Source organism: Aedes albopictus, chromosome 3, assembly GCF_035046485.1.
Source record: "Aedes albopictus strain Foshan chromosome 3, AalbF5, whole genome shotgun sequence".
Lineage (NCBI taxonomy): Eukaryota > Metazoa > Arthropoda > Insecta > Diptera > Culicidae > Aedes > Aedes albopictus.
The window spans coordinates 333,917,470-333,938,562 of record NC_085138.1 but is presented as its reverse complement, the minus strand read 5'-3'; the positions used below and the strand labels follow the sequence as shown (position 1 = coordinate 333,938,562).

The window sequence follows — 21,093 nt, the reverse complement described above, 5'->3', positions numbered from 1 at the left end:
GTGTACAAATTTTCATGTAAATTGGCTCAAAATTGACCGAGTTAAAGCAGAAAAACTACCCGTGTAAAAAAAGACCTTAGTGTAATATAATTTTTCAATACGTTTTTGAGATCGGCGTAAAAAAATTGGAGTGCGGCGGCGTAAGCGGCGGCGCGCCGAAAAATAATCGGCGGCGGCGGCGTGAACCAAAAATCGGCGGCGGCGTCGGCGTGGCGCGGCGGCGCACACCTCTAGTTTGTACACGGTTGTAACTAAGATTCGTTGAAACAATCAGATTATACTTCAGTTACAAATTGGTTTCGCAAGTTTCGACTAAGGATGACGTTTGTTTTCATTTTGCTAGTTGTTATAAAAATGTAGTACCTCAGTTTAGCATTCACAACAGGATTTAAATAGGTTTTAATTTTGTTTGTTTCATGAAAACTCAGTTGCAACATGATTGCAACGATGTTCATTTCCATTTTAGTTGCAGGTGCTACTTGGGGTTGGCGAGAACTTCCGCCGCGGCTGATTGCGACAATTGACCGTGTCTGGCTAAATCCTGAAGACACTTCGTGGCGAGGTATGGCGCCGAGGATGTTCCATACGTCACCGTCTTGAGCTGTAAGACCCGGATAGGTTCTCCGGGTTTGTCTGGCCCAGAATTTGTTGGAGAGGGCGATCGCTGGGTGTTACCAGGCTCTGGCGGTACATCTTCTCGATGTCGGAAGTAATGGCAAACCTTGGCAATCGAAAACGAATTGTAATGCAGACGAGGTCTTCCTGCACCACCGGACCGACCATCAATGCGTCGTTCAAGGAGATTCCTGTGTCGGTGGCAGACGACGCATCAAAAACGACGCGAAGTTTTGTAGTTAAGCTATCCGAGCGGACAACGTAATGATGTGGAAGATAAAATGAGACAGACGTACTCGGCGTATCCGGAAACACTTTCTTCATTTGTCCCAGCTGAAGATATTGGTCGATTAATGCCGAGTATGAGGCCTGCAGAGCGGGATTTGCTTCGAGACGGGCGGCAGCTATCTCGTAGGACTTTCCTAGACGATTCAGGACTTCCGGCTTCTTTGGCAATGCCACAACAAATCGACCATTCTTGTCTCTGGTGGTAGTTGCCGAGAAGTAGGCTTCGCATGTTGATTCCTCGATGGACATAGTATTTGATGACTGGCATGATTCAATTTCCCAGAACCTTGCTAGGGAATCTTCCAGGGAAAGTGTGCTGCAGACATGTGCAGCGACTGCACGATTTGGAGGTTGGCTTAAGCCCACTCTTCCGGAGACGACCCAGCCCAGGGTGGATTTCTGGATGACCGGCTTGCCTGGGCCGAGCTTCACAAGACCTTCCAGAAGTAGATCGTAATACTCACCTCCATTCCGACGATCATGTCCACGGAGGCTGGCTCATGGAACTTCGGATCAGCAAGTACGATATCGGACAGCCATTCCCAGTTGGAGACATCCACGGAGTTCGACGGAAGATCGCGTGTTATCTCACCGAGAATGTAGAACTTCAAATCTGCACTGAAGTCAGGCGGAGGAGGCTGATTCGAGACAGTTGGCGGATTTCTAGCGTTCAGAGGTTGGGTTTGCGTTTGTTCGGAATTGAGTGGACTTTGCGTTTGTTCGGAATTGAGTGGACTTTGGGTTTGTTTCGGAGCTTGTGATTGGTTTGGAGGGGGATCGGATGAACGAAATTTGATCGGTGCGATTGATTGGAGAATCATGGCGTGATTTCTGAGAAATTGGAGAAGATCTTTGTATGCGGGAACATCCGTTGACTTATAGTGGTTCTCCCATTGACGCAGGATGGACGAATGAGCGCTTAAAGAACACTACAGCCTTCAGTGTCTATTCCCATCTTCTGAACCATCTTCAAGTTCCGTTCAAAATCATCGATCAGTCGCACGAGGGAATCATAGCATTCTCGCTTGACTGGTTTGATCGAAAAGGGCGTTTTAACAACGAGCTTTTTTATTGTCGAAACGTTTTTGGAGCAAGTCCCAAGCAACCGAATAATTCGCAGCGGTTATTTCGATTGCTCCAACTATTCGCTTCGCTTCCTTCGTTAGGGAGCCTACAAGGTAGGACAGTTTGTCCACTTTGGACAAATTCGGGTTCGAATCGATAAGACTCTTGAATGAGTCTCGGAATGGTAACCAATCGGTAATGGTACCATCAAACGAAGGAAGTTTGACCTCAGGCAGCTTGATTCTTGACTGGAAAGGATTAGGATTCAGATTCGCCGATGCAGAAGCGACGGCTTGCATGATCGGTGGGGGTAAAGGGTATGCTCTACGCTCAGCTTCTGCCATAAAACAATAACTTTCACGTAGTTCTTTTCGAACTCATCACGCAACCGCCGATTTTCATCATCATGGTGTCAACTCTATCAACTCCAGTTTCAAACGAATGGTCTGGAATTGACCGAAAATTTTATTTAAGCGATTTCTCCAACCCCCAATTAGGTACTTGCCCCTTTCCTCGTTATACAACTGCACAAATTGCAGCATATTCTGCATAGAATCTAAGAAGATCTGCTCCTGTCTGTGAAGTGATTTAGAAGCAGGTGCCATATCGCAGCCTTCCAATGGTGCCTTTACAACCAACAGCAAGTAATGACGAGAGATTTGCTTGCCACCATCTCGTGTTAGAAATGCGCAAATCCTCAAACCAAAGCTCAAATTCTTTGTCAACGAACAAACAGAACGCAAAAGTTCATCTGATGAAAAGGTTAGTACAGAACATGCACTCTATACTTACAGTAGGCACCAGTGCCGGGGGGCCGGTGTGCAGTATCTCCTTTGTTGGCGGGTTCTTTGGCGAGTGACCCCTTTATTGGATGAACCCAAGCCAAACCAACTCCACGCGTTCGGAAAGCTCAAGCCACGCGGGTTACACTATCACTTGGTGCAGAATTCCGGGACCTCGGGATACCGACACTTCGAGTTTCTTCCTTTTATCGGCCTATGTGGGCAGACCACTTTTTTCTTTCTTGTTTGAGTTCAACTTCAGGAGTTTCGCTCACATACACTTAACAGTTCGTTTCACTATCGTGTCCGTGTATCAGTCCGTGTTCGATCACATGATAGTACGATCACTAGATTTCACGGTGGTTCACATTGACCGGCACAAAAGTGCGATCGACCGCGATCCGATGCGACGTTGGCAGGTTTGTGAACCGACTATACTTCGACACTTCGACCGTCACCAAATTATCCGGCTCGAAGGACCATTTTTTTATGTTGTAAAAAAACTAATTTGGTCCGGTCTTGGTGTAAGATTACGTAACGATTTATTCTCTCTCTTCGATATCTGGAATGATAATAGGGGTTGATGCGTACGGTTTGATAGTTTATTCGTAACTGGTCTGGCTCTTCTATAGGCTTATAGTAGATGCTCATGATCTACGAAACACGATCTAAAATTCTACCTACGTTCGTTAGCGCGATCGTTCGGTACGGAGATAAGGAAAGCTTACAATATTGCATATGACCGAGTGAGATCACTATCTATCTAATCTAGTACTTCGTTAGGGTGGTACAATTCATTTGGCAATTAATTCAATTTTCACCAATGTTATAGTGGAGGCGATATGCGTACATTTTACATGCGCCTAAAAGGTGGCATGCACGCATATGGTCTTCACTTTATCATCTTATGCAACATCTTTTACGATTACTGGTTGTCTGGGTAGGTGCCAATATGTTTTGCATGTAAACCAACACTGTATTGGTCGTGCCTGTAAGTGGTAAATATTCACCATTGTCATAAATTATTATAGACACATTTTTATGACACCTTAATATTGTCACAACCAGGGTAGGATCGAAGGGGGTCCAGGGCTTCGGGCCCCCAAATTTCATCAGGCTTTTGCGCAGAAAAGCTGACAAGGCAGGCGTTATTCCTAATTTTGGCAAAAAGCGGAGGGGCGAAATATCTTAAAATATCAGAATAGTATAAATTTCGGCTGAGAATTACATGAAAATTTGTCCTTGAACTGCCGTATGTATTCACAGCACTAATTTTCGTTTGTTAAAAATGAATTTCAAAATCTGTAGGGGATTTTTCCTGGTGTTCCAAACACAACTTCAAGCATTCTGCTAGTCCATTCTTTTCAAAACTTAATCTAGAATGATTGTGTATTTTGTGGCCTGATTAGATCAACTGCCGTTTGACACCAGTGGCAAACACCAAGAGTGCAAATACTGATGAGCTGGCGAAGGTGGTATTACGGTAATGGTGGCGGTGGAGGTGCACCATTGAAGCGCGAAATAAAAATATCCAACCGCACGGATCATCCTCATCATCATCATCCTCATCACCATCATCATCATAACGCCACTGCTGTACACTGGTTACCGAGGCGAGGTACGTACCTAAGTGCTTGAAAGGACACCAGCTCTTGACTCGGTTTGTCCTCTTCGACACGGAAAACCCTCGCAGCTGTGTACGCGCAACCGTGGAAGTGGAAGTTTTCGTTGTTACCAACAACCCAAGCTAGGGCTAGGCGACCTACTCAATGAGAAAACAATGTGGTTTGAAGTGGCATTGGAGAAAAAATAGACAATTTCACTGTCACTCGTTGTTGCTGCTGCTGCATTTCTGGTGACATTGAGCTTGGAGTGTTGGTAGGTTGCGCTAGTTCAAGTTTAGAGGTGTATTTGAATCATATGCTCCAATGAATTCAGTTGGTCTTGCTACTTAGAGTGATGTAGAGCAACGCGGATATTTCGTCTGAAACAGAACGCATCGCGGGCGGTAATGCTGCGGTTGCAGCATGGAACTCGGCAGAATGTGAATATAATTAAAGCAGATGCAAAGCAATGACAACGAATTGAATCAACAAAAAGTTATCGGTTCGTTGAAATACGTTCAATAGCAATTAAATAGGAATGGTGTGATTGACTAACTGCAACCGCACCCTGCTTAAATACAATAAATTTTTTGGCCAAATTGTAGTAATCAAAATGTCTGTTAAAAAGTATTATGAACGTACATCCGAAAAAACAGAGTAGCATAAATTACTTCTCTTGCTTCCAGTAATATTCAAAATTTGCGCTATTCCATAATTTTTCCCTCAGGGTTCTTGAAATTAATCACACAACAAAAGCATGTTGTGACAGACCACCCGGTAGGAGGCCCTATTCTTTCCTTTTCTTCCTCACTGATACTGTTGACCTTCCATAGAGTCCGGCTCACCCACCAAGATTTCTCACACTTGATTTATCGATAATCTCTTTTCAATAGCGTTCAGCGTTAAGCTTCTCCCTGTAGGATGTTGGTGTAGTAAAGAAACCATAAATCCCTCTTCGGCCGAGACAGCTCACCCAGGCTCACCCGGGTCCATCCATTATCCTGCGTTGACGCAGTTTTCATTTCTGACCCGAACCCAAAAGGTCATCGAATAAAAGGAACAAAAAGGGAAATTTCGACCATTCAATTTTCGAGAGCGGACATCGCAAATGGTTTGTCGCGGATCATATGGCCATGTGATGCGTGCCAGCTTCTTACAGCAAGGCTTTTGAGAAAGTCTTTTGTTACGCATCGACCAACGCACTGAAGTGGATAATCGAAGTCGAGTGGTGGGCAAAGCAAATCTTCCAAGTCAGTCAGTGGTGAAATGTGTTGACCAACAAAGATGTCAACGTCTCAATTGTAGTCTGAAGTTCTCGCCTAGGAAACCGAAGGATTTATTTATGGAAATAACAAAAGTGGTGCGAGCAAAAGGAAAAACTGAGGCAGCAAACAAACTAAGGCAAAGAAAAAACGTGGAGCGATTTCCAAGCGAAAATCGTTTTAATTTATTAAGGTCTCAAATTTATTACTTCAATTTTCTATTCAATCTTCCTTTATGGGTTTATAGGATTTTCCCTTTTCGCGCTGCTGGTTCGCCAACGTCAGCCTTCGTCCAACCAAGTGACTGAGTGTCAGACAGGAGAAGGAAAGCATGCTTACGATGGTTCGAAAGCGATGTGGTTAAACTGCACTTTTCCTTTTTTGCTGATGCTGTCTTGGACTAGTGGTGAATGCATAATAATGGCTGTCTTTGGTTACGGCATGCCCAGAGAATGTGAATAGGAACAGAAAGATTATGTTGAGTCGTTCTTTCACTTTGAGTAAGTTCTTACGCGGTGTTAGGCAAGCTTTGACGTTCTTACTCTGGTGTGGAAATGATTACACTAATAATCCTGACGCGAGCGATAAAATGAGCGAGCGTTTGTACTCTAGGTTAGGGGCACGCGGCTGATCGACGTTTGAGTACCAGTAAAGGACTCTGAGCTTAACTGTGCACTATGCTTCTCTGGAAAGTTAGGGTTTGATGACAGGTCGTACGAGTCAGCAACTAATCCCAAAAATGGCAGCCTTTTTATTGCACCCATAAACAAATAGAAACGCTCCATAGAAATTCAAAAAGCGCTCCATAAAGAATGAACATACGTTCCATGAAAATGTGCAACGTTTCCCATAAATAATTGAAAACGTTCCATACTTTATAAAAAGTGCACCGGTAAAACATACAATTTTCTCAATAAAAGTGAAATTTTGCACCAATTAATATTACTGAAATGCTCCATAATAAAATACAAATGCTCCATAGAAAAATGCAAACGCTCCATAAAAAATTAAAATTGTACCCATAGAAAATTGAATATTGCTCCATAGAAAAATTAAATTACACCATAAAAAATTAAAAGTGCACCTTAGAAAATAGATTAATTCACCATAAGTATTATCAAACTGCACCATAGAAAATATGAATTGCTCCATGAAAAATTGAAAATCCTCCATAGATAGCATATTCTCATGATTGAATTCGACAGGGCTGAATTGCTTTACGTTGCACTGCTTTAATGGTGCAAATGTTTAAAGTTATGAAGAACTTTCATTTTTTTATGGAGCAAATTGTATTTTATGTGGTGCATTTGTCTATTTTCTATGGTGCAATTTTGTTTTTCTATGAAGCAATATTCAATTTTCTATGGGTACAATTTTAATTTATTTATGGAGCGTTTGCATTTTTCTATGGAGCATTTGTATTTTATTATGGAGCATTTCAGTATTATTTATTTGTGCAAAAATTTAACTTTTAATGAGAAAATTTTATGTTTTACCGGTACTCTTTTTATAAAGTATGGAACGTTTTCAATTATTGATGGGTAACATTGCACATTTTCATGGAACATATGTTCATTCTCTATGGAGCGCTTTTTGATTTTCTATGGAGCATTTGCAATTTGTTATGGTTGCAATAACCTTTTGCCCCCAAAAACAGCGAGGGAGGAAACTAGACAATAACACTAGTGTTGGCGCGTCAGACGAATAGGCCCTTTGAAGCAGTCGTTTGAAGTCTACCACCACTACGACAACTATCCCGTCATCACATAGCTTGTCAAACGAAAATGTTTATTTTGTTATTAATTGCAAAACGTGGACAACCAATGTGAAAACTTTTTGTAATTTCTTAAGTTATAATTGAATTCGTTGTAATATTGACGCTAGAATTATTCGAAGGCTAAACCCGTTCATTGATTTTAGTCTTAACTAAGAGCAGGTATAGTTATAATGCTTAACATTGAATTCCAATGCATATCACATCAACCAATTTCATTCTTAATTTGCGGACATAATCCGTGTAAGTTTAGTCGATAAATACTGAAAATCATCAGTTTAAAACCCGAGGACTTGATAACAAATATCTTATTGTAAGTATCTATGGACTATGAGCTAGTGAACAGATGTTAGATTATGACCCACAACAAATTACCACAGGTCCTAGACAGCAAATACCCGTGCCGCTAGAGGTCCAATACGCTCAAAGTATAATCAAACTAAATTGTAAGTAACCTACATGTACCTATGCCCTGAACAGTTATTTAAACGAAATATATTTACAGTCGAGTCGCGAGCTACGCTCGGACTACGGGAAAGTTTAACAAACTCGAAATTTAACGAGTCATGATAAGCGCATCGAACCCTAACCTCACAATGGAGGGTGCACATAGCTGCAAGGGTTGCAACCGTCCAGATAGCGCGGAAGATATGGTTGCCTGCGATAAATGCAACTGCTGGTGGCATTTCAGCTGTGCAGGTGTGCAAGCTTCCATATGCAATCGATCGTGGCGTTGCCCAAACTGTTCGACATTCTGCGGCACCATTGGATCCGAGCACTCCAACGCCTCCAGCGCTCGACTGCGACTGAAGCAGTTGGAAGAGGCCAAAGCGCTCGAGGATAAATTACGGAAGGAACAAGCGGACAGGGAGAGGGAGTTTCTGGCTGCTAAGCATCAGCTGGAATCCGAGATCGAAGCTAGACAGTCTGTGGGCGGAAGCTTGAGAAGCCACGAGAGCCATCGCAGTCGACGTAGCCGAGTAGGAACTTGGGTGGCAGAGCAGGATTTTACGTTAGAAAACAGGGCGATTGAGAACCATCCACCGGAGACCGGCAAAACCTCTACCCCAATTGTGACGGGTCAGGTAAGAACCGGAGCAACGGCAAAAATTCTTCCGCCGCCTCAACTGACAACTCAAGTCCAGCAGGAACGGCCTACCGATCCTCAACAGCCGTCTGCGACTCCCACGAACGAACAAGTAAGTCATCTTCCTTCCAATACACCGTTGGGCATACCGAAGCATCTGCTTCCCCCGACCAAACCCTCTGGGATACCGGAGACATCATTTCCTCCTGTGAACCCGTCGCGTATGTTAGATCCGGATTCATCGCACTTCCCGAATACGTTAGGCGCAGTTCATCCTAAGGTTCAACCGGCACCAATGAGCAAGTCAGTGTCATTTTATTCCGCGTTGCCCGCACCACCTCCGATATATTCGATAGGCACAATGGCGCAGGAACACGCATCGACAGGGCTTCCGCTCGAAACGGCGTCAAAGATGCCGTCTACATACCCAGCGAACAACCTGAAGCCACCGCTTCCCCCGATATATCCATCGCTTCCTCCGATGATGACGTCCACTCTTCCTCTCATCAACGCATTCACTCGTCACCAGGTACCGCCGCTTCCGGTGAACCCCTCGGGTTCAGCGATGCCTTCGCTTCACGTCAGCCAGGCTAGAGTAATGGAGCAGCGAATTGGTTCCTCGAGACATCCCGGCAATGGAGACCCAACTCGTTCTTGGACGAATTCTTCACAACCGGTCATCCGAGATGCTCCAGCTGATGTCGGACACACGCTCGCGCCACCAAACAGGATTCAACCCCAACCGTCGTTCTATGCCGCAGCACCTCAACTATCACAGGGTGACCCAGCGTACCAATCGTGGTACCAGCAACCAATGCCTCCCTACTGGCAGCAACCGTACTGGCAGCAACCGTACTGGCAGCAACCGTACTGGCAGCCACAGTACCCGGTGCAGAATTCATTCGCCGGAATAAATCCACAGCAGTTGGCCGCCCGTCATGTGGTTTCTAGGGAACTACCGAAATTTTCCGGGGATCCGTTAGAATGGCCCATGTTCCTAAGTGCGTTTGAGTCTACAACGTCGATGTGCGGCATACAGCTGGATGAAAACCTCGCAAGGTTGCAGAAGTGCTTGGTCGGGAAGGCCAGGGAAAAGGTACATAGTATCTTGACCCTGCCGGAAGCAGTCCCCGAAATAATCAACACACTACGAGATGAGTGTGGCAGACCAGACCAGCTGGTGCATTGCCTAATGAATAAAATCAGGAATGCACCAGTTCCAAACGCTAACAAGCTAGACACTTTAGTAACGTTTGGACGCGAGGTCCGAAACCTCGTGACCTACATAGAGGCCGCCAACTTACAAGCACACCTATCCAATCCCATGCTTCTGTCGGAACTAGTCGGCAAGCTTCCTCCAAGCATTCGACTGGATTGGGGATTGCATACTCAACGCATTCCGGACATTACGTTAAAGGCATTCAGCGATTTCGTGTCGTCCATAAAGGCAGCTGCTTGTCAAGTCACCATGCCATTCGATTCCGGTTCTCAAGACGACGTAGTCCGGACCGGCAGGAAAAAGGATAAAGGTGGATATATCAACTCCCACTCCGCTGAAGTAAACATCAGAGGTCGCAGCAACACCGTCACAGAAACAGCCAAAGTTATGCCTGATGTGTCAACGTGACGACCACAGGATTAAGCACTGTAATAAGTTCAGTTCCTTGTCGGTTGCTGAACGATGGAGCCTGGTGGAGCAACGAAAAATGTGTCAGCGGTGCCTAACGTGCCATGGGAAATGGCCGTGTAGAACCACGCAGCCGTGTGGTATGGACGGATGCGACGATATGCACCATAAGCTGTTGCATCCCGGCACTGGCGTAGCCACGGGGGGGGGTTTTAGGGTTAAACCCCCCCCCCCCCCCAGAACCAAAATTTGTGGAACAAATTTTCAGTATACAGCGCTTTGCGACGAAAAAATTTTTCGGCTGCGCCGCTATTTTCAAACGACGCATACAATTACTCATTACTATTTACAAAATGTAAGTGTCATATCAAAAAAGGTTTCATTATTCATTGAAAACCCCTCCCAGAGACAATTTCTGGCTACGCCACTGCATCCCGGCAAACCGAAATTGGCCACCCCCGAGCATAAAGGACCAAGTTCATCAGGGATCGTCACCGCTCATCGCAGCAAGCAGCCTGGAACCTTTTTCAAGATTTTACCCGTGACGCTGTCGCATAAAGGAAAATCAGTTATGACGTTCGCCTTTCTCGACGACGGCTCAAATGTTACGCTGCTGGAAAACAGCATCGCGGACGAGCTCGACCTGGATGGAGAGGAAAGCTCACTCTGTCTACAATGGACTAGCAATGTCACACGAAAAGAGTCTGCTTCGAAACGAGTACAGGTCTGCATATCTGGAGGGAACGGGAAAACTCAGCATGTATTGTCACAGGTGCAAACTGTTGACAATCTAGGTTTGCCTCGACAAAGTTTGAACTACACGGAACTGAGAGAGCAATTTCCGCATCTATCTGGGCTACCAATCCGAAGTTACACGGAAGCAGTTCCTCAGATTCGGATTGGCGCAGATAACGCTCGGTTGAAGTTGCCGTTGAACAAACGAGAGAGACGCGATGAGGAGCCGGTGGCGATAAAGACGAAATTGGGCTGGACAATCTACGGTGGACAAAGAGGAAATTATAGCGATAACCGCGCAATCGTGCACGTATGTGAGTGCTCCGCTGATCAACGCCTTCACGACGCAGTAAAAAACTATTTCGAACTGGAACAGTTGGGCATAACGGTAGCATCGACACCAGAATCACCCGAAGACGAACGAGCAAGGCGTATACTAGAGGAAACTACTCGGCGAACGGAATCCGGTCGATTCGAGACCGGGCTATTATGGAAAAGTGACGATATCCATTTCCCTGATAGCTACGCGATGGCGGAGCGGAGGCTCAAATGTCTCGATCGTCGGTTACTAGCAGATCCAGAGCTTCGAAAGAACGTTGAAGCGCAGATTGTTGAGTATGAGACGCAAGGACACGCTCACAGGGCAACAGAGGAAGAGCTGCGAAAGTCGGATCCACGACGCGTGTGGTACTTACCGCTTGGTATCGTTCGGAATCCACGAAACCCCAATAAGGTGCGCTTAGTATGGGACGCTGCGGCACGTGTTGGAGGGGTCTCGTTGAATTCGATGCTTCTTGCTGGACCCGATTTGCTGACGCCGCTCATGTCGGTCCTCTGCCAGTTTCGTCAAAGACAGTTTGCCATAACAGGCGACATCAAACAGATGTTCCATCAGTTGCGCATCAGGTACGAAGACAAACAATCACAAAGGTTCTTGTGGCGAGCGAATCCCGAATCCATCCCAGATGTGTACATAATGGATGTGGCAACATTCGGGGCCACCTGTTCGCCATGTTCCGCGCAATACGCGAAAAATTTGAACGCGTTGGAGTACGCAACGGAGTATCCGGAGGCAGCGAGAGCCATTACAAACAACACTTACGTGGACGACTTCTTGGATAGCCGAGACACCATTGAAGAAGCAGTACAATTGGCGGTAGCTGTTCGCGAAGTACACAGCAAGGCTGGATTCGAAATCCGAAACTGGCACTCCAACGCTCCGGAAATTCTCGAACGGATCGGAGCAAATGATCAGGAAACCTCCCAAGTAGTGAAAAGCTTCTCTGTAGAGAAAGCGACTGCTGCAGAACGTATCCTAGGGATGATGTGGGATCCAAATGAGGACTTGTTCCTGTTTACCGTCCAACTTCATGCGGATCTGCTTCCGTTACTATCCGGTAGAACTGTGCCTACTAAACGCCAAGTTTTACGCGTGGTCATGAGCTTTTTTGACCCGCTAGGGCTCATTTCCACTTTTTCGATCCACGGCAAAATCCTTATCCAGGACATTTGGCGATCTGGTGTGGGTTGGGATGACCCCATTAGCAGTAGGAACTTCTCGGACTAGGAACGATGGACGAGACTGATACCCGAGTTGAAACGTGTGCAGATTCCGCGATGTTATTTCCCAAACTACGAGCGCGGAAGTTACGAATCTCTGCAGCTACACATTTTCGTGGATGCTAGCGAGCTTGCCTACTGCAGTGTAGCATATTTCCGCATAATCGACCGGGGCACCCCTCGCAGCCCTGTCGTCCTCCTTAGTCACGGTTAGTCGACGACTAAGGAGCTTTATTTTTAAGCCAAAAAAGATTTTTTCAAACTAACCATGTAAAATGGTTAGTGTGATTATTATCACCACCCACGTGGTGCACATTTTCAAAAAAAAAATCACTTCACTTCACTTCACGACCACCCCCTCAGGAGGCAAAATTTAATAAAACGTTATTTTTGACCATTTTGGGTGTTCAGTGTTAACGCCCTGACCATACCAGATTCAGTGTAAATGGGTTTTGGCAAAAGTCGGTACCCACGACCACCCCCTCAGGAGGCAAAATTTAATAAAACGTTATTTTTGACCATTTTGGGTGTTCAGTGTTAACGCCCTGACCGTACCAGATTCAGTGTAAATGGGTTTTGGCAAAAGTCGGTACCCACGACCACCCCTTCAGGAAGCAAAATTTAATAAAACGTTATTTGAGAGCATTTTGGGCAATTCAAATTGACAAAAAAATTTGACCCTCGTTGTTCTCTGGTAGCTGCGAAAGCCAAAGTAACTCCCTTACGACCACAGTATATCCCCCGGAACGAATTGAATGCAGGAGTCATTGGCGTGCGACTGATGAAAAGCGTTACGGAGAATCATTCGCTGCAAATTACCCAGCGGTTCTTCCACACTGACTCAACAGTTCTTTTGGCATGGCTACGTGCTGACCCTCGAAAGTATCGTCCTTACGTCCAATTCAGAACTACGGAAATCTTGGCAGAAACATCGGTGGAGGAATGGCGCTGGGTACCCACCCGGCTAAACATCGCAGATGAGGCCACCAAATGGGGCAACGGTCCCAGTTTCGATGATCAGAGTAAATGGTACCGTGGACCGGATTTTCTATGGCAACCGGAAAGTGAATGGCCTAGGGGAAAATTGGTGGCTCCAGAGAGGATGATTGAACCAACGGAAGAATTAAGAACGACCAACGTACACCAGGAAGTAACAACCGACACAGTGTTAGAGTTCAGGAAATTCTCTCGTTGGGATGATTTGATTAAATCGCTAGCCTACCTGTACCATTTCGTCAATCGCTGTTCGTCTAAGCAATCCGTTCCTACTAAATCACGCGTGGCAACATTAACACGCCAAGACTTCATATCGGCAGGAAAAGCCTTGTGGCGAATGGTCCAAAACCAGGAATTTGGGGAGGAAATTTCGGCCTTGAAATCCACTAGTTCCTCAACGAAGACGAATGCACGCCTAGCGATCCATTAGTAAAACTGTCGACCTTCCAAGATGACAATGGAATTCTACGGATGGAAAGCAGAATCGATCCGAAAGCTGCTTATTATCCCTATAGTTTTCGCAATCCGATAATCGTTCCCAAGGCTCACTACGTCACCGAATTATTGATACTTCGTTTCCATCAACGGTACGGGCATGCCAACACGGAGACCGTGGTGAATGAGCTTCGGCAGCTTTACAGTATTCCGAAGATGCGCTCCGTTGTAAAGAAGACCATCAACAAGTGTATGTGGTGCCGCGTATACAGAACCAAACCCAATACTCCTCGGATGGCCCCCTTGCCGCAGCCACGTGTTATGCCTTTCGTGCGCCCATTTACGCACACAGGCCTAGACTATTTCGGACCTCTCCTCATGAAGCAAGGGCGCAGCAATGTAAAACGGTGGGTGGCAATCTTCACCTGCCTCACCGTTCGTGCGGTGCACCTTGAGGTGGTGCATTCCCTGTCGCTCCAGTCGTGCAAGATGGCCATTCGTCGATTTGTCGATAAGCGTGGAGCTCCGCAGAACTTTTTCAGCGACAATGGAACGTATTTTCGTGGAGCAGCCAGAGAACTAGCCGCTGAAATCAAGTCTCTTAATCTCACTTTGGCTGGCACCTTCACTAATGACGAAACAGAGTGGCATTTCAACCCACCGTCTGCTCCCCACATGGGAGGTGTGTGGGAGCGGAAAGTACGCTCGGTTAAGGATGCCTTCAAAGTCCTAGCCCATCGCGAAAAACTAGATGATGAAGGGCTTTTGACGTTTCTTTCGGAGGCATCAATGATAGTCAACTCTCGGCCGCTCACATTCGTGCCGTTAGAATCTCCCGAGCAGGAGGTTCTCACGCCAAATAGCTTCCTCTTGATGAGCTCCAGCGGAAATACCAGTCTCGCTCGAATTCCCATCGACCAGCCAGTTTCCTTGCGTACCAATTGGGGAGTTATGGTTCAGCTCCTAAATCAATTCTGGAAAGCCTGGATCAAGTCGTATCTCCCAACAATCGCCAGGAGAACCAAATGGTTTATGGATGTTCGACCGCTTCAGGAAGGTGACCTCGTTATTGTAGTTGACGATACGGTGCGGAATTGCTGGCTTCGTGGGCGAGTTACCAAAACATACCCAGGTATCGACGGGCAAGTCCGCAAGGTAGATGTCCAAACAGAAACAGGATTACTCCAACGACCTGCCATAAAAGTGGCTCTTCTGGACGTGGTACAGGATGGCAAGACCAACTAGCGGTAAGGCCTTACGGGTGGGGGTGTTGGCGCGTCAGACGAATAGGCCCTTTGAAGCAGTCGTTTGAAGTCTACCACCACTACGACAACTATCCCGTCATCACATAGCTTGTCAAACGAAAATGTTTATTCTGTTATTAATTGCAAAACGTGGACAACCAATGTGAAAACTTTTTGTAATTTCTTAAGTTATAATTGAATTCGTTGCAATATTGACGCTAGAATTATTCGAAGGCTAAACCCGTTCATTGAACTTAGTCTTAACTAAGAGCAGGTATCAGAAGGCCGGCTCCAGAGGCACGTTATCCTCCATTTGGGACATTTGTGCCATCGAGCAGGTATAGTTATAATGCTTAACATTGAATTCCAATGCATATCACATCAACCAATTTCATTCTTAATTTGCGGACATAATCCGTGTAGGTTTAGTCGATAAATACTGAAAATCATCAGTTTAAAACCCGAGGACTTGATAACAAATATCTTATTGTAAGTATCTATGGACTATGAGCTAGTGAACAGATGTTAGATTATGACCCACAACAAATTACCACAGGTCCTAGACAGCAAATACCCGTGCCGCTAGAGGTCCAATACGCTCAAAGTATAATCAAACTAAATTGTAAGTAACCTACATGTACCTATGCCCTGAACAGTTATTTAAACGAAATATATTTACAGTCGAGTCACGAGCTACGCTCGGACTACGGGAAAGTTTAACAACTAGTTTACGGCATTTTTGAACTCGGTAAGCTGATGATCAATTTTGGTGTAGAATCATGCCCTGAGTTAGAAAACGCAAAGGAAAAAAATTACAGTGGAGAGGAATTTTTTTCGACTTTCCGTACAAGGTTGACGATTTGAAATTGATTTTTGTCCTATTTTCAGGAAAAGTCGCTCACTTCACATATCTCATTCTCCTTAATCAATGCTCCGATTGAGCTGATTTTTTTTACTGTAACTTGCCTACAGTTTATATGTCATATTAATGTTGAGAAATAATTTTTAAATTGTTATTTTTTTCTAATTGAAAAAAAAAACACATTCTCTCATATATTTTTGGAAATTTTGCCTAAAATTTAAGATCGTCCCTCAAACTCGCCAATATTTTAAATTTCATCAATCTGATGAAAACCTGCATTAAGATGATAGATTGATATTATAATCAGCTTTTAATTTATGGAAAAAGGTTTTAAATTAGTTGAACAAAATACAAGATATTTGAATTTTAGTAAATTCCATATTTTAAAAATTTCTAAAACTCGATACAGGTATACCTCGATTAAGTAGACATTTCAATTTTTGAAATGTCTATAAAATCGAATTTTACATAAAATCAAAGCAAAAAATTTGATTTTATTTTTATTTAAATATTATACCAAAATATGCCAAAACATGTACAAACTGCATAAAAATTGATTTTTCGATAAAAGGTACGAAGTTTTTGGCATATATTGGTAGTTTTTGCTAAGTAACGAATAGACCACTATCTCGCTATTTTGTCACAATCGAAATCTTTTGTCCAAAACTATGTATGGTTGATTGAAAAGCCAATATTTTGAGCAATGGATATACACAACAACGTTATTTGTATAAATGTCCCCAAAAAAATGAAAAAAAAATCAGAAATTCACTCAGGGATTCCTTTAAAAACGCTCTGAGGTTATTTAACCTGGAATTTCTTTACGAATTGATTCATAAATTCCACGAGGGATCCCATCTGAAATTCCTCAAGGGGTTCGGAAATTTAGAGAATCTTGACAAGCTTTCGATAGAGCGTGGTTACTGGCTGTGCTATATTTGCCGAACGATCTTTCTGTATGAGTAGTGTAGTCTGCTCGGTCGCCTTTTGTTACCATGAGGTGTTTAATAAAATTAAGTGAACCCAGAATTATCAACTCTATTACGACGGTCTCCGAATAAAACTTCCCACATCATATCATCAAGTTACAGAATATATAAGAAAATATTCCATGTATTCCTTCAGGAAGAGTCACAAAGAAATATTTAACGACAATTTTCACATGATTTTTTATTTATTTATAAATTTCTCTAGGCATTCGTTTGGAGAATCTTATGGAGGTTTCTATGGAAAATCTTCCAAAAATTCTTCAGAAATTCTTGTAAAACATCTTTCTATTTATGTTTGCGGAAACTTGTCCAGTATTCGGCCAAAAAATCTCTTACGGATTTTTCCAAAAAATCTTCCACGGATTTATTTGGAAATTTTCTTCAGAGATTTGTTTAGAAATTCTTTTTATTCCATAAATTTCACAAAAAAATTGTTCAAAGCATCTTTCATGCTTTTAAAATTCCTCCACTTTTATTTTGTTTTTAATATTCAGTAGCAATTTCTTGAGTAGCAATTTCTCTAGGGATTCTAACAAAAAATGCTTTCAGAGATTCTTTCTGAAATCTCTAGACATTTATTCAGAAATTTCTCCAGGGATTCCTTATATAAAAATTTCTGCGATGCCTTCATAAACTATTTTTCAGAAAATGTTTCGAAAGTTCCTTCAAAAATATGAACTGGGGTTACTTTGAAAAAACTTCCAAGGATTTCGCCAAAAAATCCTGCAGCAATTTCTACCGAAATTCCGCTAGTGATTTCTCCAGAAGTTTCAGAAAGAGTTGTGTATGATTTTTTTGTAGAAGTTCTTCCGGGAATTTCTTCAGAAATCCTACCTTCAGAGATATTTTTTCGAGACTTTTCTAGATTTTTTCCGAACAACCCTACGGAAATTCCTTTAAGCATTCTTCCAAACCATCCCCTAGAATCTATTTCAAAACTTCTCCGGGGTTTGTTTTAGAAATTGCTTTCGAAAGTTTTTTTTTATTCCGATTTTCTGTCAGCAAACTTCTTGGGATTTCTCTAGAAATTCCTCCAGGGACTTTTTAAAAAATGTGAGATCCATTCATGAATTTTCTGCAGGGATTCCTGTAGACACTACCCTGGGGGTTCCTTCAGAAAATCTCCCATAGCTTTTATTATAAATTCGACTAGTAATTTCTTCAAAAATATCTCCAGATTTTCCTACAGAGATTTTTTTACAAATTTATCTATTACTTTGAAAAAAAAAAACTTCCACAGATTTTTCGATAACTCTTTCATGGACCCTAGCTGAAATCCATCCAAGGATTCTTTAAAAAAATCTTTCATGAGTTCCTGAAAAAATCTTTGGAAAACTGCTCATAGTTTTACTTCAAAAATTCGTCCGGGAAATTCAAAAGAAATTCAGTCACAATTTTTTTCACAAAATCTTCTAGGGATTCCTTTAGATGTTAGAACGTCATTTCGAAACTTCTCCATGTACTCCTTAAGGAAGTCTTGCATGGATAGCTTCCAAAAATGTTGCATGGGTTCGAAAAATCTTGCATAGATAATCCCAGAAACTCAGCTACGAATTTCTTCCGATTGCTTTAATAGAGATTCCTTCAGATATTTTTCAAAGCATTCGTCTAGAAAACCTTCCATGAAATTTTTCAAAAAAAAATCCATAATTTTTTTTAGAATATGATTCAAATTTCGAAGAAGTTTTGAGTTTCTGATCCTCAATGTATCAGAATCAGAAACTTAAAACTTCCTCAAAATTTTCTCAGAAGCTTTCTAAAGAACTGTCTCCAAGGATTGCTTTAGGAATTATACAAGAAGAGATGATTAAGGAAATTCCTAAAATATATTCACATTCTTTTAGATATTGCTTTAAGTTTAAGACATTGCTTTTCCAGAAATAGCTCCAAGAATTTCTTAAGTCTTCTTAAGTCTTAGGAGATCCTCCAAGGATTACTTCACAAATTTTTCCACAGATTTTGCAGACTTCTTTAGAGGATTGCTATGGAAAGGCTAGAAGACACTCTTGGCACGGTAAAAGCTGGGTATGCTGCGCAATTCAGATCCCATTGTGATCCATTAGCCTCTGCCCAGCAACTCCTATCCCTACCTCCTCGTGGTACCGGCCGGAAACTATGAGCAATCTTAGGGAAGATTGGGTAACCAACCTTGGTGGGAACTTTGGTCATAGGCTGACAGGGAAGGGGGAATTTGCTTAGGCAAACCTGAGCGTCTGTTCTCCAGGAGGAGCGGCTCACAACAGCGTCGGATCCCCATGTAAGTGCTAGGGAAGGACTCTGAGTTCAACTGTGCACTATGGTCCTCCGGAAAGTAGGGGCTTGGTGTCTGGCCCTACGAGCCAGCCGTAAAAAATCATTGTAACGGAAAATCAACAACAGAATAATACGAACCGAGACCAACGGCAACGACCCCAGCGAACAAAACGGACTTGCGATTGGAAACTCGGTACGTGGAACTACCGATCTCTCAACTTCATTGGGAGTACCCGCATACTCGCCTATCACCTGAAGGACCGCGGGTTTGACATCGTTACAGGGGGTGTGCGACAGGATCCATGGTGCGATCGTTTGGAGGTAATCATACCATCTACCAGAGCTGCGGCAACACACGCGAGCAGGGAACAGCTTTTATCGTGATAGGTGATATGCAGAGGCGCGTGATCGGTTGGTGGTCGACTGACCAAAGAATGTGCAGGTTGAGGATCAAGGGCCGATTCTTCAACTTCAGCATAATTAATGACAAGGACGCATTTTACGCGCAGCTCGAACACGAGTACGATCGCTGCCCAAGCCACGATGTCAAGATCATCATAGGAGATTTAAACGCTCAGGTAGGCCAGGAGGAGGAATTCAGACCGACGATTGGAAAGTTCAGCGCCCACCAGTAAACGAACGAAAACGGCCTACGACTCATTGATTTCGCCGCCTTCAAAAATATGGCCATACGTAGCACCTTTTTCATAATTGAATTTTATTGGCTTTTCTCGGTGAACTTAATACTACTCACAGAAGGAGGGAGTAACGAAAGTAATGAAAGAAACGGTGGATAGAATCGCAAGTGTGCGACGAGAGAAATTGAATAGAAGTTGAAAATTAACAGAGGGCCATAATTGAACAACACAATCACAACGACGACCCCTTTGCCTAACGTTCTCGTGTTGAACGGCTAGGTACTAGTAGTTTGATGATGACTACTAGCCCTAGACAGGCAAAAAGATCGTGGTTGTGATCTGTTAAATGTTGTTCGGCTTTGCTTTCGGTTCTATCGATCTGTGACACTTGTTCAGAGATTCATATCGAGCGAACGTTACTTATTTGATTTTCGCGCTTTCATCTCGTATGCTCCTATTGTGTCCAAATGATCTTATTCGAACCGAGTTTCATTCTTTCTTGCCAACTGGATTATACTTTCTAGGTTTAATCACCGCATGACTTTATCATAATTGAATTTTATTGGCTTCAAACTACTAGTACCTAGCCGTTCAACACGAGAACGTTAGGCAAAGGGGTCGTCGTTGTGATTGTGTTGTTCAATTATGGCCCTCTGTTAATTTTCAACTTCTATTCAACTTCTCTCGTCGCACACTTGCGATTCTATCCACCGTTTCTTTCATTACTTTCGTTACTCCCTCCTTCTTTGAGTAGTATTAAGTTCACCGAGAAAAGCCAATAAAATTCAATTATGATAAAGTCATGCGGTGATTAAACCTAGAAAGTAGCACCTTTTTCCAACACAGCCTCCCTAGCAGCCGCGCTTGTCGTTACACCTAGAGATCACCACAGCAGACGGAATCTCAAATCGACCACGTTCTGATTGACGGACGGTATTTCTCCGACATTATCGACGTCAGGAGCTATCGTGGCGCCAACATCGACTCCGACCACTATCTGGTGATGGTCAAACTGCGCCCAAAACTCTCCGGCATCAACAATGTACGGTAGAGCGACTGAAACAACCGGATGTCGCCTCAGCATACGCGCAGAATCTCGAGGCCGCGGTGCCAGACGAGGGCGAGCTCGATGAGGCCCCTCTAGAAGACTGCTGGAGTACGGTGAAAGCAGCCATCAACAACGCAACCAAGTGCACCATCGGGTACGTGGAACGGAATCGACGGAACAAATGGTTCGACGAAGAGTGCAGAACGGTTTTGGAGGAGAAGAACGCAGC

At 43.7% G+C, this 21,093-nt stretch overlaps 2 protein-coding genes across 2 annotated transcripts; one reads left to right on the top strand and one right to left on the bottom strand.

Moving 5' to 3' along the window:
• Positions 1-588: 588 nt before the first annotated feature.
• Positions 589-1,152, bottom strand: LOC134290844 (uncharacterized). The gene has a single exon (XM_062858052.1). The coding sequence runs from the start codon at positions 1,150-1,152 to the stop codon at positions 589-591; it is 564 nt and encodes a 187-aa protein (XP_062714036.1).
• Positions 1,153-13,866: 12,714 nt separating this feature from the next.
• LOC134290843 (uncharacterized) lies at positions 13,867-15,075 on the top strand. The gene has a single exon (XM_062858051.1). It carries the CDS (start codon positions 13,867-13,869, stop codon positions 15,073-15,075), a length of 1,209 nt encoding a protein of 402 aa, XP_062714035.1.
• The last annotated feature ends 6,018 nt before the right edge of the window (positions 15,076-21,093 follow it).